Source organism: Podarcis gaigeae (assembly GCF_964106915.1).
Source record: "Podarcis gaigeae genome assembly, chromosome: 8".
NCBI classification, from domain to species: Eukaryota; Metazoa; Chordata; class Lepidosauria; order Squamata; family Lacertidae; genus Podarcis; species Podarcis gaigeae.
In genome coordinates, this window is record NC_139684.1 from 62,608,578 (window position 1) to 62,626,979 (window position 18,402).

The 18,402-nt window shown below is 45.4% G+C and overlaps 1 protein-coding gene across 1 annotated transcript; it reads right to left on the minus strand.

Moving 5' to 3' along the window:
• Nucleotides 1–1,263: 1,263 nt before the first annotated feature.
• On the minus strand, nucleotides 1,264–18,117 carry IFNLR1 (interferon lambda receptor 1). The gene is made up of 7 exons (XM_083751744.1): nucleotides 17,978–18,117; nucleotides 13,127–13,250; nucleotides 11,479–11,672; nucleotides 10,208–10,356; nucleotides 8,043–8,190; nucleotides 7,243–7,355; nucleotides 1,264–4,052 (listed from the first exon to the last, which is right to left on the minus strand). Exons 1-7 carry the CDS (start codon nucleotides 18,042–18,044, stop codon nucleotides 3,174–3,176), a joined length of 1,674 nt encoding a protein of 557 aa, XP_083607870.1. The 5' UTR covers nucleotides 18,045–18,117; the 3' UTR covers nucleotides 1,264–3,173.
• Between the last annotated feature and the right edge of the window lie 285 nt (nucleotides 18,118–18,402).

Sequence of the window (18,402 nt, forward strand, 5' to 3'; positions counted from 1 at the left end):
TGGACGTTACCGCCCCCGGGATGGGGGGTGGGATTAGTAAGGGGAGGCACTAAGAGGCAAGAGTGTGGCAGGGGGTCTGAAAAGCACACACCAGAGGGTCAGGTTGATCAGTTTTGTTGAATCAACTGAACTACAGTCATACCTCAGGTTGCGAACGCTGCAGGTTACGTCTTTTCAGGTTGCGTCCTGTGGTGACCTGGAAGTACCAGAAAGGGTTACTTCCAGGTTTTGCTGCTCTGTGGTTTAACCCACAGTGCCACCTGCGTATCTAATGTGTCCTAAGAATAGTGAGTGATAGCCCAACATTAGCCATGCTTCGGTCCATTGAAATCCATGGAATAGCAAACTGCTATTCTGAATGTTCTTTAGAGGGGCACAGAGGATGAGTTTATGGAACCAGAGGGGAGGGTGTAGCCTGAAAAAGTTTGGGAACCACTGTCCTAAAAGTTCTACCTCAGGAGTGAAGAAGGTCTGGCTCTCCAGAGGCTGTTGTTGGACTCCAGACCCCATCAGCCCCAGACACTGTGGCCAGTGGTCAGGGACAAAGGGAGTTGTAGCCCAGCAGCCTCTGGTAAGCCACAGGCTCCTCACCCCTTCTCCATATATGTAACAGACAGACCTTTCCTCAGTCATATGCAGGGCAGACCCAGCCTGTTAGGCCCACTTGTCGTCCTGTATGAATTGGGGGTGGGCCCTAGTACACTCTTCTTTGGGTGCAGTGGGAAGCCATTGCTTGTAGTGACGGGGAAAGCTGTGCATTTGGAAAAGCATTATGGATCTTCTCATCAAGGAAACCTTGAGAAGCTCCCAGTGACCCCCAGGCCACATTCACACCATACATTTAAAGCACCATCATACCACTTTAACAGCCATGGCTTCCCTCAAAGAATCCTGCGAACTGTAGTTTGGTAAGGGTGCCGAGAGTGGAGTTAGCCTGAGATTTCCCTGCCCTGCTCTGGGTCGTGTTCAGTAAAAAATATTGCCTGCTGGCACTCCTGGCAGCTTTATCACCACCACTGTCAGGCTTATGAAAAATATATTGGCCCCAGCAGCAGAAAAGGTGAGCCGGGGTGAGTTTCGTTCTGTATGAAGACTGTCACATACACACCCTGAGCCTCTCCTCCATTTCAAGCTGAAAGTTCTTAACAAAATGTTTGGCTCAGCCCTATTTCAAAGTGAACTTGGTTGTTCTCATCACTCCTGCGTTCCACAGAAACATGTTCAAGATCTCCCCTTTTGACCGATTGAAAAACACACACAAAGTTTTGAATAAAATATTTTTCCCCTGTAAAAGTTTATTTGTAGCCTATTTATGGCTATAAAAACATACATTATTTAGCAATGCAAATAACAATACAATTCAACATTATACACACACAGTGACACACTTCCCATTTTATTGATAGGTTGCCAGTTGTTATTATTTATTGAATACGGCCCTATACCTGGAAGTCTCACTTTCCAACCGTATTTTTCATTCTAAGGAGAGATACCACCTGTCAATATGCATGGAAAGGATTTCTTCATGGCCTGAAGAAATCAAGGGAGAACAGCATGCAAGGTTACACTTCAAATGTGTGCATGTGTCAGACTCTGTCACAGTAAAACTTCCTTTAGAAAATACTGTTTGAATTACCCAAAGTGTTACCAAGGGTGGGTGTGCATGGTGGTTTCAAGCACACTTGGCTTGGCAATGTAAGGATAAAAGGGAAGGTGGGAAGCAGCTTTGGACGAGGTAGGTTTGTTTTCTCTGGAGGAATCATTGCAAAGAACTAGCTGATGTTCTTGAACATAATATTCATGTCTCGAAAAGTGGGAGGCACAACACAGTAATGGAAACGTCTCCGGTTTAACGGGTCTTAATCTGGGGCTCAAGGAGAGCGGTGACGCTCGTTTTCCCTAGCCCTTATCTGAGCATGTGAGCCCCAACACTGTATAAACATGTCCAAACAACTGCACATTAAAAGCAAAAAGGCTGTAATGACAACAAGGCGCGAGGAAAGGAAGGAACAGGGAAGGGAGCAGAAGGCTGTATTGCTTTTATTATAATACTGTGAAAACCCAAATAAAACTTTCTATCTATCCAAAGAGGGATTAACACCAGGAAGACTCCAGATCAAACACGCCCATTGAGGGCTGCTATCTTGACCTCCACTTGCCACCTCCTCTCTCCCTCCACCTCCTTTTAAAGAGCTGGGGTTGGAGAGAGAAAGATACAAGGGAAAAGAGTCTTCCCTCCAGGTACCTGCCACACATTATCCCCATCCCAATAGCTAACCTGCTTCAGGTAATGTGGAAGAGGATAGGAGACGAGGTTGTCAGAGAGAACAATGGCTGGATTTTTTGGTTTGGACCGTCGTACCTTCAGAGCAAAGCTTCTTGGCAAAGCTAGCTGCCAGCCTCAACGCAAGGTTGACAAGATTCAGCAGCCTGTAGGGCCGGCTGTCACCACCAGAGGGCGACAGTGCATGGTAAACTCTGTGTAAGAGTCTTTGCCAACCTGTTGCCTTGCAAATGTTTTGGTTTACAACTGCCAGTGGTCCCGCCAACACAACCCTGGCTGGGGCTGATGGGAATTGTAGCCTAAATGGGAAATGTCCAAAATATCTGGGGCACCAGATTGATAAATATATGAGGTATGTACACACATCTAACAATATATTAACAATATAAATTAACAAATGCATTTAGAACACTTGCAACAGCTTGGGACTTCAGAAGGCCTCTTGTGCTCAGCAGAGAGTATTTGTTTTGGTTCCAACAACGGAATTTAGATGTAGATCTATTTATTGTATTGACAGTTCCACCCTGTGCCCACGACATAGTTCCAAGTGAGCATATATAGGATTGCACTGTAAATTAACACGTTTATTCTCCTGGCTTTCTTTGTGACTGCTGAGCTGCCCCCTGGAATCAAAGCTTTTGCTACAGCATGGGGCTAAAACTCTGAAGCAGGGGGCACCTTTCTCTTCCCACACCTTGTTCATTATGGGATGGGGGTGAGGATTAAAGGAAACAACATGAGCTTGGACTGAATTGGATTCTGTATAATGGTTAACCTCCCTATTGTAGAATTCAGATCTTTCAGTGCAAAGTTCACCACCCTGGTACTGGTGAAACGGCTGTGATCCTAAGATTCTATGACTAGGGAAATCTATTTCAGAGCATCCAAATCAGGTTCTTGCAATATAATGTGTGTGCCTCGGCCGATACCCATGGAATTTGGGTTCTGGAGTACGGACCGATTCCAAGTCTCTGTTTTCTCCAAGCAGCCCAGGTTCCAAGGCTCCCATGCAAGGCCTGTCCAGAAGAGGTATTTCATCCACGAGACTTCCACAACCACTGGAGTCCTTTTCAGAACCTCTTTCGTCTACAAACTGCTCCTCAAAATGGAACCCACAGGAGTCCTGGTTGCCTAGCATCCCAAAGAGAGGTATCTTCAAGTCCTCCAGGCTTGCACAGTTTTCTTCAGGATGACCTCTCACAGGTGTGAATTGCTTCCCAGTGGAAAGGTTAATGCCAGAACCTTCTATCAATACTGATGAGAAGTTTATATCTTCATCCCATCCTTTTCCTCCAGCAATTGGAAAGCCAACTGGAAACCCAAGGAATTCCTCCACAGAGGAACTCTCAGAACTTGAGGTCCCCTGGTTCTCTTGGAACCCAGAAGAAGACTCCCCTGTCACCCACTCTGTTGAAGCAGGGACCCCAAGCACTGTTAAATCTGGCAAACCTGACTGAGAACTTCCATAGCCGGAAGATGGCAGAGGTGCTTCCAGGCCCATGCTGACCATTTGGCAGTTCAAGCTTTTCTTCTGGAATCGAAGCACTTCCGTGTAGGGTATGGGGCTTCCGCTATCATCATCGTCATCTTCCTCATCTTCCTCACTCTCTTCTGATGGCACAGAAGGACTCAGTGCTGAGTGTTTCTGGGGGCCAGTCCTGTTCCTCCTTCCTGATTCCACAAGTGCTACTGTACACATGATGGGATCCAATTTGATTGCTTCCCTTTCACCAATCAACAGCAATTTTGTTGGCCCTTTGGAAAAATCCTAATTAGGGAGAGAGAATATGGTTGACCATTTTAGAGGCATATGGCTAGATATTTTTAATTCTGGATATAACATTTATCTATTTCCTTAGTTACTTATACACTCCTTGACTGCAAAAACAAAACACCTTCTAAGCAGTTAACAGGAAGTATTTAAATTATCAGTAAAAAATAGTTAAACAGAATCAAAAACCTTTTTAAAAATAATTAAAATGAACAGCAAAATAGATTAAAATATGTCAACATTTCATCTTGAAGTCACCATGACACACAACTTTAAACTGACATACGACTTTAAACTAGGACTGATTATGCGAATGGTCGATAGCTAAGGAGGTTTTCGGGATGGGGGAGAAATTAGCTTGCAAACCTACCTGGTTTGCACTTCCTAAATAAATTTTAAATTCACACTTCTCTGCATTTTGAAATGCCATTCTCCGACCAAAAAAAGTAATGTGTTGGGGGGGAGAGTGAATAAAATTGCAAATATTAGTGAAAGTAACATACAAAACTTCTTTATACAATATGGAAAATTGTTGTAAAAAAATGTGTGTGTTAGGCAGCATTGCATTGAAAAAGGCATATGATAGAAGAAATGCACACTAAAATGCAGAAGAATTTTCATAATGCCTTTTTTCCATAACAAACACCATATATATATATATATATATATATATGAATGATTTCTTGGTTTACAAAAGTATGTGCAATATCCCCTTTTTCAAGTTACGTTTTCTACAGATCAGTTTCATTTGTTGTGATATATTAGTGTTACATTAGGAAGAAAAGAGGGGAAGAGGTGGAGGGGGGAGGGGGGAGTGGGGTGGGGTGGGGTGGCAATGCTTCTGTTCTACTTAGTTATGTGTGGGGTCGTAACGCCTTTTTTTAAAAAAAAAAATGCAAAATGATGTAGAAATGTGGTGAGCTGAACTTAAGGTTGGAAAAACGAGAAATGGAGGGAAAGTAAATTTGACAGATTCATCCATCCAAAGAAATGGTGCGATTGAGTCCAAAGTAGAGCAGAAATGCGTGCTTGCAAATATTTAAAATGGTGCAAAATTGCCAGCTCTACTATCCTTGCATCCCTTCCTGTCTAACAGGAGCTGTAGGCAGTAGCAACACTGTGTCACATAGAGCAAAAGTGTGTCTGGCTTAGTACAGTGGTATCTTGGTTCTCAAACTTAATCCGTTCCGGAAGTCCGTTCCAAAACCAAAGCATTCCAAAACCAAGGCTCACTTTCCCATAGAAAGTAACGCAAAATGGATCAATCTGTTCCAGACTTTTAAAAACAACCCCTAAAACAGCAATTCAACAAGAATTTTACTATGTAACGAGACCATTGATCCATAAAATGAAAGCAATAAACAATGTACTGCAGCCACACAATCAATCAATCAGTAGCTGAACTGGGTTCAACACAGTCACAAAAACAAACAAAAAAGCCGCAAAAACAAAAACAATAAATAAATAGGAAAAACAGACATACCTCAGCGTAACACTCAAAATGGAAGTGTGGCACTCAAATCGGAAGTGTAACTCTCAAAACGGAGCATGTTAGGCTTCCGAAAAAAGTTTGCAAACCAGAACACTTAATTCTGGGTTTGCAGCGTTTGGGTTCCAAGTTGTTTGAGAACCAAGGTGTTTGAGAACCAAGGCGTTTGAGAACCAAGGTACCACTGCATAAAGCAGCACTATCTGTTCCATATACAAGGTGTTTCAGTCCTTGGTTTCAAATGCAGTTCAGTCAGGTTCACGTCTCTGGCAAGAGGAAAGAACCTTGCCATTTGACAAAAACCACAGAACAGGGGAGTAATCTACCTTCCTCCTCCTCCTCCTCCCGTTCTTCAACATCTACACAAAAACCCTGACTGAGGTCATCCAGGATTTTGGAGTGCAGTGTGAGCAAAATGCGGGTGGCACACAGCTCTGCTTCTCTTTGACATCTGCGAGCGTGGCAGATGTGCAAGATTGGTGTGTTGTCTTGGTAAATGTCTGGATGAGAGCCAATCAACGGAAGCTTAATCCTGACAAGGCCAAGGCACTGTTGGTTGGGGGGGGGCCCTAGATCAAATGGATGGGATGCAGCCTGCTTTGAGTGGAGTTATGTAGCTTGGGGGTACTAATGGATCCATTACGATTGCTTGAGGTTCAATTAGCCTTGGTGACATGGAGCACCTTTCATCAGCTTCAACTGGTGGCCCAATTGCACCCCTATCTGGACAGGGGCAGCCTAGCTTCCGTTGTCTACAATCTGGTAATCTCTAGGTTGGGTTACTTCAATGTATTATTTGTAAGGCTGCCTCCACAGTCAGGGACGTGGGTGGCGCTGTGGGTTAAACCAGAGAGCCTAGGACTTGCTGATCAGAAGGTTTGAATCCTTCTGAAGGGGTGAGCTCCCGTTGCTCGGTCCCTGCTCCTGCTGACTTAGCAGTTCAGAAGCACGTCAAAGTGCAAGTAGATAAATAGGTACCGCTCCGGCGGGAAGGTAAACAGCGTTTCCGTGTGCGGCTCTGGTTCGCCAGAAGCGGCTTAGTCATGCTGGCCACATGACCTGGAAGCTGTACGCCGGCTCCCTCAGCCAATAAAGCGAGATGAGCGCCACAATCCCAGAGTTGGTCACGACTGGACCTAATGGTCAGGGGTCCCTTTACCTTTACCTCCACAGTTAGGAAACTGCAGCTGGCACAGAATTCCAAGTCCAGATAGTGAACCAATTTTGGTATGTCTGCAGTCACTACCAGTTAAGTCTCCAAGCTCAATTCAAAGTGCTAGATTTGACCTATAAAGCCTTATGTCGCTCAGGACCCCAATATCTCAAGGACTGCCCTCTCCCCACATGAACCAATCCAGAACCTGACAGTCATCATCAATGGTAGGTCCAGAGGGTGGCAGTGCAAGAAAGGGCCTTTTCCATGGTGGCTCCCCACTTCTGGAATGCCCTCCCCACGCTTGGCGCCACCTTCATCCATTTTTAAGTGCCAGGGTTTTGGCTCTTGATTTGAAGGGCTTCAGGTATTTGTGCCCTTTTAGTGGAAGACTTGTTTTTTATTTGTATAGCTGTGTTTTTAGATTTTTATCAGCAGTTTGTTATACTTGAGTTTAGTGTTTTGTTTTTTGTAAGTTGCTTTGGGTCACTTTTGTGGGGAAAGTGATAAATAAATAAATAAATAAATAAATAATCATCCCATACCAAAGCTTGAGGCATCTTGATTGGATTATTCATCTTTTTGTAGCAGCAGAAGACAATAAAGGCACCAGCAGGGAGCATGAGTAGCAATGGAACAGCTACAAAGACCCAGTTTTCTGTTGCAGAAGAAAGCAAACAAACGAAGCAGTTACTACTGTATTTGGGGTAAGTTCTTCCCCTTTCTCCAATTCAATCTGTTTTATTGTTCCGTTCTTCCTGGTCTCTTAATGAAAAGTGGTGTTTTTTGTTTATCACAGACAGAATGAAATTTTCACTGAACCAGGGAACCAGGCAGAGGGCCTTCTCGGTAGTGGCGCCTGCCCTGCAGAACGCCCTCCCAGCAGATGTCAAGGCAATAAACAACTATTTTACTTTTAAAAGACCACTGAAGGCGGCCGTGTTTAGGGAAGTTTTTAATGTCTGTTGCTGTATTGTTTTTAATATTCAGTTGGAAGCCGCCCAGAGTGGCTGGGGAAACCCAGCCAAATGGGTGGGGTATAAATAATAAATTATTATTATTATTATTACTGATAAAACAAAGCTTCCTTGGCACACAATGTCTCTGGATATATTCCTGGAATGTGGGGCTACCCAATATGAGGCCACAGGGATCTGTTCTCATCTACATAAAGAGGCAAAGCTATCTACTTTAGCTGTGTGATCACAATGCAACTTCAAACATTCATTTGCACCCATCTAAACTGCATGTGCACAAGTCTGTCCTGCACGTGCTGGATCAGGGCAAGTATACAAAATGGACAGTACAGTCTTCGCACAGGCACCCATTTCCTCCTTCCCTGTACCTTTTCCATGCAAGAGAGTGCAAACTGGTTTCGAGTAGTTGCTCCATTTTTCACTCATGACGGCACGGGCACAGAAGCAGTAATTGCCACTGCTCCAGTGTGTCGTGTCAAAGCCCAGAACATTCTTCTTCATCTCAGTGTAGTTCCTCTGGCAGATAAGATAAGCAAAGGGGGTTGAAATCGACAGTGTCAGGGACCATGCTGAGGAAGGCTGCATGGAGGAGGAACGGTGGGAGCCTTCCCCTCCCCCTGCTCCTGATCAGGATCCTGAATCTTCCCAGGTGCAGGAGGACAGCATAGATTTGGAACAGTGGTTTGCCGAGGGGCATAGTTCTGAAGGCAGAAGCTGGGAAATACTGGATGTGGGACAGCTAGGAGGAGAAGAACTGGGAGAGAGAGAGTTAACAGACTCACTGTCACTTGAAAGCGTTCATTTGCGCAGCCCAAGGTCAAGAAGAGCAGGTAAGAAAGCACAGTGGTTGCGAGCTCAGGTTGCAAGACGTGGTAGTGATGTGGGTGACTAGGGAGGAAGTGGGTGGAACTCTTAATTGGGAGCACCTTCATTTCAATGAATGTATTCTTTGTTCTCTCACTGTGATCATTAAAGTTTCTAACTGGTAAAAGACTCCTTTCTCTTTGTTCTGCTTATCTTTTGCCCAAAGGGGGAAGGTTTCATGGTCCGGGTTACAGGCAGTCGGAGTCCCGGCTTGGTACGTCGGGACCGGGGTAGAGGTCGGGAAGCAGGAATCAGCAGTCCAGGGGTCCACGAATCAGGAAGCCAAGAGTCCGAGGGTCAGGAAACCAGGAGTCAGGAAGCCACAGCACAGCTAGATGGGTAGCATGTTGCTGTGGCAAAGAGCCAAAGGGAAATGCTGGTCTTATATACCCCTCCCGGCCCTTGCCACCAGGTGCTACAAGTCTTCTGTCAAGCCTCACCTGTGCGGCCGTGCCTTGCCCTTCCAGGCCAAACTCAGGAAGGCCCCAGTCCTGCGAGGCCCTACCAGTCACAGGGCCTGGCTCCTGCACACACTCCTAACAGAAGGAAGCCAATTCCCTGAACAGACAGGGATATCAGCAAACATAAACTTTGGCTGAGACTAGGGTTGGAGAGGGGGGATGCTCAATTTTTATTTTACATTTAGAAACTTGCATTTCATTGAGAAACCGGGGACAAATTCACACTTTTTTTATACATATAAAACACAAACTGAAACGCAGCGAGTGTTTGAAAATTTGCGCTTTCTGAATTTCACCATGCACTTCTCCAGCCAAATAATGTGTACAAAATGCATACATTGTGGAAGTTGAAAATAACAGACAAAAATGCATTATAGGAGGGGAAATGGGGTGGCAAAAATGTGTAAAATAGTCAAAGCGGCATGCAAAATGTGGTTAACAGGAGAATCGTGCACTAAAATACTGACAAATTCTCACAAGAATTTAAAAACAATGGAGGGGATAAATTGCTTCAGAAATGCAGAGAACTGGACTTAAGGTTGGAAAAAATGAGAAACTGAGTGGAACTGAAATTGACAGACTTGCCCATTCCTTGTCCACCAAGAGGCATTAGCATGGTTCAAGAACGATTTCAAGCCAGGCAAAAAACAGCTGGGGTGCAAGGCAGGGCCAGTGAGGGGGGTATGGCCTGGGGAGAGTGTTATGTACTGAAGTTCTCACCCTGGGCCAGCAGGGGGATACTGTAGATAGTTATGCAAATAAGGGATTGAAAGTGACATTCAGTGATTGGATAGTTTTAGAAAATTGTTACAGTTATGTTGTACTGGAGCTCTATATAAGCAAGCTGACTGAACCCTTCAGTTCAGTTCAGTTCAGTTCTGTTCTGGCCTGTTCACCCACAACTTAACAGAGAGAACCAAGGGCCAGACAGAGAGGCTTGGAGGGCCACATTCAGCCCCAAGGGCTGAGGATCGCCAGCCCTGGTTTAAAGTATACACCAGCACTCCCTGCTGCAGCTGCACTTTGAAGAGGTCCACTAAACCACACACAGGAGGCTTTTCAATGGAAGGAAGGGTGGGATACAAGTTTAATAAGCACTCCCTAAGCAAGCCCTGAAATGAGGAAGGATTGTTAAATGTAAATGACAATGACTTTCAAGAAGGACGTCTGCAGATAATTTTGAAGTTGCATATCCACCACCTACTTACTGGTTTCCCTGCTCCATCAATGCCATACTCCAAGTCATAGGTCAGGTCCTGAAATGTGGCCTTTGCACAGGATGGGTAGGAAAAAGCAATGCTCACATCAAGAGCATTTTCAGTCTTTTTCAATTGCAGAATTGGGGGAGCAAGTTCCACTGGAAACGATTGGACAGATGTTAGGGCAATATTGAGAGAGACAGAGAGGAGTAAATACCCCCACCCCCCAAATGCTTGGTTGTTGCCAATGTATTCCACATCTCAATTATGCAATAATACACATCATTCCGCTTTATCTGTCATTCTGCAATGCTTCCTGAATGATACCACATTACTACTGTCCGGTTCAAAACTCTTGAGCTATAGAGCAACAAAACTGGGACCCAGAACATGGTATAAAAAGTTACAGGATTTCAGCAGGAAGCTACAGGGCATGTGCTGACTGGAAATGAAGGCAATATGCTTGCTCTGAAACTTTCGCAGGTACAAGTAGTATTTTGAAGAGAGATCGCATATAGACACCTCAGTGCCACCCTGAGCACAAATCATCATGAGTGCACAATTTTAACTATATGTCTGGAAACGTCCTAAAATTCCTGCTCATTTATGGGCCTGTCAAGTAAGCTACCTGGGCCTTTCTAAACCACAGCTTCCCCAACCTGGTGCCCTCCAGATATTTTGGACACAGTTCCATGTCTTTCTGCTTCACTGCCAATGAGTGCCAGGTTGGGGAAGGTTAATCCCATCAGGTATGTTATGTACTGAGCTGAATAGGATCCAAAAGGCAGCAGTCTGATTGGTCCTAGAACAATAGGATTCAGAATGCAGCAGTCTGATTGGTCCTAGAACAATGCAGCAGTATGATTGGTCCGCAGGAGCCACCCAATCCAGCTCCAGGTGGAAGTGAATCCACAACCTGATTGGCCCACGGGAGAATCCCGGAATTAGCCAATCACATGTGGCCCATTGTGTAAATAATGTATATAAAGCAGATATTTTGGGGGAACTTTCATTCCTCACTACTATGAGCTGAATAAAGAGCATGAAATCCACACTCGACTCTGAGTATATTTCAAGGTATTAGTGTTTTATCCCTATCTGCCAGGCTGTCTGGAGAGAAAGGAACCTCTGGCCTTATAAGAAGTTCCCCTCCTCTCTTTCACTTATTAGGTCTTCTGGGACAGAATTGTGAGCAGAACCTTCCATTTCACAAAATAACAATTGGCAGCATTAGTACAACCGCCCTCTGCACCTTGATCTCAGGGTCCTACCAGCCATACCTTGAACAGTGTAGTCAATATTATTCAGTTCCACCCATTTGGAAGAGGCCATCCCAGAGTTATTCTTCATCTGAGCTTTCACATGGACTGAGTATCTGTTGTCCAGTTCTGGAGACATGCAAGTTATGTTGCAGACTGTTTCAGAGATGTCCCTACAGGGTAAGAAGTCGTCCCATTGAAGTCCGTAAGGCTCCCTGCAGGAAGAAGCCACAGCGGTGGCAGGTTAGTATTCAGATTCACATGAGGATGTGACGATTTCAATTCTGAAGAACAGTCAGCAGCCAATTGCCGCCAGGGGTGGAGATTAGATGGGGCTTTGCCAATACTCAGCCCCTAAAGGATCGTCTTTGTTTTTAAATGACAAGCTCAACAAAATATCTGAGAAAGTGTACCATTATTTATAGAAGTATGATTTAGAAGAGCTGTCAAGAAACAAAATAGCCTCGCCTGCATAGCAATTTTTTACAGAATATAAATATGGTTTATATGCAATATAAACATACATATACATACACATATAGGCCACATTCACACTATATATTTAAAGGACAATGTTGTCATTTTAAACAGCCATGGCTGCCCCCAAAGAATTCTGGGAAGTGCAGTTTGTGAAGGTGCTGAGAGTTGTTAGGAGACCTCTGTTTCCCCTCACAGAACTACAGTTCCCAGAGTTCCCTGTGAAGAGGGATTGATTGTACCGAGAACTGTCACTCTGTGAGGGGAATAGGGCCCCCCCTAACCACTCTCAACACTCTTAACAAACTACAGCCCCCATAATTCATTGAGGGAAGCCATGATTGTTTAAAGTGGTACAACAGTGCTTTAAATGTATGGTGTGAATATGGCCGTACTTGTTTCCTGTTTTGTTTAATGTGTGCATGTAACTATACCCTTCACCCCAGAAATATATTGTCAAAGAATAAAAATGGAATGCCCAACCCAATAGCACTGTAAATTTCCAAACCAGTCTGAGCCTGACCTATGGACTAGGCCGTTCTAACAAGCAACTGGTGTTACACAACGTATTCAAGTCAAAGGCCACTTGAGGCCAAAGCTATTTTTGCAGGTGGGCTTCCATTGCAAAACACCAAATACAAGTCATGCAATTAATGAGTATTTGGCATTCTTGGACAAAACACACACACACACTTAATGCAGTAAGGAAAGTGATGGGGTGCTCTGGAAAGTGTGGGGTGACAATTACTTCATGTGACATTGGATAAGCTCCCTGCAATGAACACTCAATAAATGGTGGGCATGACAGCACCTCCCTGTAAACTTTGTGCAAACAAATCAGGTGTGAATGCTCAATAAACAGGTCATCTGGGAGACTGTCCTCCCCCCATTTTCTCTGAGAGGTGTGTGAACCTAGCTCATCCTGCACAAACTAGAAGATGATTTTTTTAATTGGGAGACATAAACACACCCACTGCCTCCAATTTCTTATGTGCTAGTAATATCCCAGAAAAATCAAGTGGAAATTATAGTCCAGCCTTTCCAAATCTGGTGTCACTCATATGTTTTGAACTACAACTCCCAGCAGCCACAGCTGCCAGCAAGTTGGTGGGAATTGTAGTCCAAAACATCTGGAGGGCTACCAAACTGGGGGAAGGTTGTTCTAGCCATTGCTCTTTTCTCTGATGCTCACATCCATTGAACGGTGTAGGTTACTCCAGGAAGGTCATCAGCAGCTGGCAGCCATGTCAAGAACAGATGGAAATCCTTCGACACGAGCGTCAGATTTTGAGGAGGTGATAGTAGGAATTCTTGGCCTGTTGGAAAGGAAGACTTCCTTAAGTGTCCTGGGGTTCATTTCGTCTTCACAAGGCTAGCCCAAGACTTTTCCTTGCTCAGGCAGAAGATCCAAAGGACAACCACCCTACTATTAATTCAGATAAGGCAAAGCCCACAGGGAACATCTGTGAGGAAACCTCATAATCTGGATGAGAATCCCACCCTTTGGGCCTCATTTATTCATTACCTGAGTTGGCAGTATTCTTATTAATATGAATTAGTTGCATTCTTGCACTCAAGTGCCTCAAAGTAAATCACACGGTTAAAAAAAAAAGAACATAACAAAAACATTAAAATCAATTTTAAAACAGCAATAAACAAAAATTAAAACACTCCCCCAATAACCTATTTAAAAGGACCTTTCCTACCATCTCACCTAAATGCATTTCAAGCGCAGAAAAAGGCTGGAACTGTGAAGAATCTTTAGTACATATGATATGGGCCTGCCTAATGGTTACCCCTCTCTGGTCGGAGGTCCTCACACTTGTTAATCTAATTCTAGAGAAATATTTGACATTAGTGGATGTTGAACTGTATCTCGGTGTAACAGGACCTCACTGAGGGGCAGAAACTGGATTCTGTGGGTGCTGACGCTGCAGTACAGTGGTACCTCTATGAACTTAAGTTCATTCCGGAGGTCCGTTCTTAACATGAAACTGTTCTTATCCTGAGGCGCGCTTTCGCTAATGGGGCCTGCCGCTGCCGCTGTGCTACTGGCGTGCGACTTTTGCTCACATCCCAGGGCAAAGTTCGCTACCAGGAGCATCTACTTCTGGGTTAGTGGAGCTCATTACCCGAAGCGTTCGTAAGGGGGATGGTATGTAACCCGAGGTTCCACTGTATTGGGAAGAACATCTCTTACCCCCAATTGTACAGCCATCAAACGTTCTGTTAACATTGGCAGCGTACAAGCGGGCAGGTTTACACAGGCGGCGGCAGGACAAGAAGTTCTTTTGCCTGCGTATAAAGGCTTATTTGCCTGAACTGGAGTTGAGCAACGGGCTTCTTCATCTAAGGTGGTTTGTTGAATTTGGGGGCTAGAGCAATAACCCTTGGCTTTCCCTTCTTTGTATGCGTGTGGATAAATGGATGGTACACATGAGTGCCTGTCTTTTGATACTGATGCAGCGACTCTCCTCTGTTCCATAAATGTGTCACTTTGGTACTGAATAAAAACTATAAACAATAATGATTTTTAAAGTGCTGCAGGGGAGAGAAAGGATGGTCACAACAAAGACAACTGACCTGTGTAAACCTGTGTCTTCTCAGCACAGTGAAGCCTGTTTCTGGGTGAAGCAATAAATCTATACTTGGGCTAAACCGCCTCAGACTGCAGGGTGGCAGAGCAGAGGCAAGTGCCATGTGACTCAATGCTCCTCCATCAAAATAAAAAAAAAAAAACCAGTTGGGGAAAGGTTGTAGCTCAGTGGTAGATCATCTATTCTGCAATCAGAAGGTCCCTGGTTCACTTTCTGGCATCTCCAGGTAGAGTTGGGAGACAGACTCCCTGTCTGAAACCCTGGAGAGCGGCTGCCTGTCAGTGTAGACAATATGGAGCTAGGATTCAGGATAAGGCAACTTCCCCCATTCTCTGAGCACTTTCACACAAATATGCCCTTCTGCACAATTTGTCCTCACAACAGCTCTGTGAGGGAGAGGGATTGGCCCAAGGGCTGCTAACCACTATCTATTTCAAGGCTTTCTGTAATGATGCCCAGGGAATGTGTCATGGTTACATATGCATACATAGCATACATAGCAATGGCTTCTTAGAGAATGATCCCAAGCTATGAACTCTTGCAATACAACAATTTTGCCTTTTTATAGGGGAAATGTGATTGCAGTTGCAATTATCAAAAACAGGAGATTCCCATTAAAAGGTAAAGGGACCCCTGACCATTAGGTCCAGTCGTGGCCGACTCTGGGGTTGCGGCGCTCATCTCGCTTTATTGGCCAAGGGAGCTGGTGTACAGCTTCCAGGTCATGTGGCCAGCATGACTAAGCCGCTTCTGGTGAACCAGAGCAGCGCACAGAAACGCCATTTACCTTCCTGCCACATAGGTAACTATTTATCTACTTGCACTTTAACGTGCTTTCAAACTGCTAGGTGCACAGGAGCTGGGACCGAACAATGGGAGCTCACCCTGTCGTGGGTATTCGAACCGCGACCTTCTGATTGGCAAGCCCTAGGCTCTTTGATTTAACCCACAGCGCCACCCGCGTCCCATAGACTCCCATTATACAGCTGCAAATAAAACGCTTTTAAATGTGCTTTAAGTGCACTAGATGGTGATGGTGAACCTTACAGAAAATTCAAAGTATGTTTTTAAAAAAAGCATTTTCAGAACGGTTTTTATATGTGTGCAGATTCCACCTACTACGTCAATATCCATCTTTGGTCAGGTGTTTGTCTACCCCACATTGCTGCTGCTGAGCAATTTGGATAAGGAAGTGGGGGAGAATACAAACTTATTCGCAAAACAATATTTTACTAAACTTCCCTATAGGGCAAATATATGTAATTGGAAAGCGCCCAAACCACCCAGCAGGAAATGATAGTCTAGTATATATAAAAAAGGGAAGTGAAGATTATGCAAAAATGATCAAATCAAAAGAGAGACGGTGAAGGTTAGAACCAACCTTGCACAGCTGCTTGGCATCATCCCATTTCATATGTTGAAACACCCAGTTGATAACTTTAGGGCCATATCTGGAATTCTGTGACTGAAATTCTACAAGGCTTCTTTTGGAAAAGTATCTGCGGGGTGTCTGTGATTTGGACAGGGGCACTGCAAAGAGGTGAGTGTCCACTTCCATACCCAAGTGCTGAAAACTCATTTAAAAAAACGAGTTCCTATTTACCTGTTAGGGAAAGTCCATAGGTGCCTCTAAGTTTCCCTTAACGGGGTGTGTAGCAGCCAGAGTTAGTATGTCCCATTTCAGTGCACCACCCCACCACAGCACCCCCTCCCTGGGTTACGTAGTGACACAAAGCAGCAACGGTGACAGCAGGTACTGACAAGATCTTGCAATCATTTGTGGCATTTGTTAAAGGGGCTGAGAGTTGTTGGGTGACTCCTATTTTCTCCAGAGAGCTACAATTCCTACAGTTCCCCAGGAAGAAGGATTGCTTGTTAACCACCCTGGAAGTTGTCTGACTAGGCCAACACGGTGAATAGGAGCAGCCAACGTATTGCCCTCCATTCATTGCTTGGAATACAACTCCCATCATCCCAAGTCATAGGCCATGCTGGCAGGGGTTGATGGGAGTTGGAGTCTGACAACATCTTGAGGTCACCACATTTGAATAGGCTAGGGTTACCAGATGCCCCCGTTTCCCGGGCACAGTCCCCAGATTTGCAAATCTGTCTCTGGACAAATTCTGTCCCTGGATTTCATTAAACGTCCCCAGGAAAAGTGACATCCTGGTCTCCTGGAGTAAAATGCAGCTGGAGGGGTGGGAAGACAGTTTTTGCGCAGGCAGAGGCAGAGGTGGGGGGGTGTCGAAGAGTGTGAAAGAAGGGCTTTGCACCTTGCCCAGCAGAGAAATTGTGTGCCTTGCATCCCTCCTGGGCAACGGCGCGCCACCTGCCCATGACTCCTGAGCCTCCCCCAATCTCCTGCCCCTTTTGTTTTGAGAGATCACAGGTGGGGGGCTGTTGCCCAGGAGGGGTGCAAGGCGCGCAGTTTCTCTGCTGGGCAAAGTGCAAAGCTTTTCTTTCGCACCCTGTGAGACTCTCAAAATGAAGGGGGAGGGGGGCAGGAGATCAGGGGAGGCTGGGGAGTCACGGGCGAGTGGCGTGCAGTTGCCCAGGAGGGGCGTGAGGGGCACGGTTTCTCTGCTGGGCAAGGCATGGAGGAGTGAGATGACTTCAATCCCCTCAGCCAACTGCAGTGGCAGTGGAGCTGGCGCAGAGCTGGGCAGCTGAGCGTGAGAGAGAGCGTGAATGAAAGTGTGTCCCCGACAGCCGGGAACTGCAGAAGTCAAATTGGAGCAGGGAAACCTTATGTTCTTTTAAGTTGAGGCTGCTTGAGTTGAGGTACCACCATTGCAGGGGGTCGGCTAAGATGCCCCTCAGAGGTCCTTTCCAAATCTGTGATCATCCCACAGTCATATTCTCAAACTCTGCTTCCAACTTCACCCCCCAGGTTTCTCTCCTCTTCTGGACTTCTCAAGACAGCAAAACAGCTGATGTATAAATGTAATTGGGGATAATAAAGCATGTAATTTATTATTATTATTATTTTATTATTCATTGAAAAAAAATCTGGTAACCATAGAATAGGCCCCTGCAGAGGGTTCTTTCCACCGTGCAGAAGCTCAAAGCATTCAACACTGCATGTAACAGCCCTCACAGCCCTGCTGCCCTCCCGATGCTTTCGACTGAAACTCCCATCAGCCCCAGCCAGCGTGTGAGAAAAAGGAAATCATTTTACACCCCACTTTCAGCCAGACATTCATTCCCACATCTCCTTTCTCCCTGCTGCCTTTTTCCATCTGAGTGTACTCCTTCCACACTGACAGACCGACAAGCTTGTTCCTTGCCATAAATCGTCACTCCCTGTCAAATCTGGCCAGCAGCAGAGAGGCTTTGAGAAAGTGAACCCAACAGCAGGCTCTCCTTTTTAGACTTTGCACCCTTCGGAGGATAACCCAGCAAACGTATGAGTGGAAACGAAAGAGCCAGAGGGAATTTGGGCTTACCGACTGTCCCTGAAGCCTGTCCGAAGGAAGCCAGCACCACAAGACAACAGACCCTCAGAAGAGACATGCTGGAAAGGAGCTCAGCAGCTCATGTTTGGGCCAGGAACTTCTGTTTCTTACTTTCACTTTGAGGTGTCCTGGCAGGAAACAGCACCTGTGGCACACATGCCAAAGCACAGCAGCCCCCTAGAGGACAGGAAGCACATTTACTTGCTGAATCTCCTGGATGTACATAAAAAGGCACCTTTGGCTGTGGCACTTAAGAGCCTGCTGCACTAGCCATCCCTGAAGTGTCTCTCTATCCCAACCCCTGCAGGCTTATTCGCTTGCTGCTGTTGGTGTTGTTGTTCATGACATTTATATCCTGCCCTTCCTCAAAGGATCCCAGGGCAGCAAACACATCAAGACTAAAACTGCAACTCAGA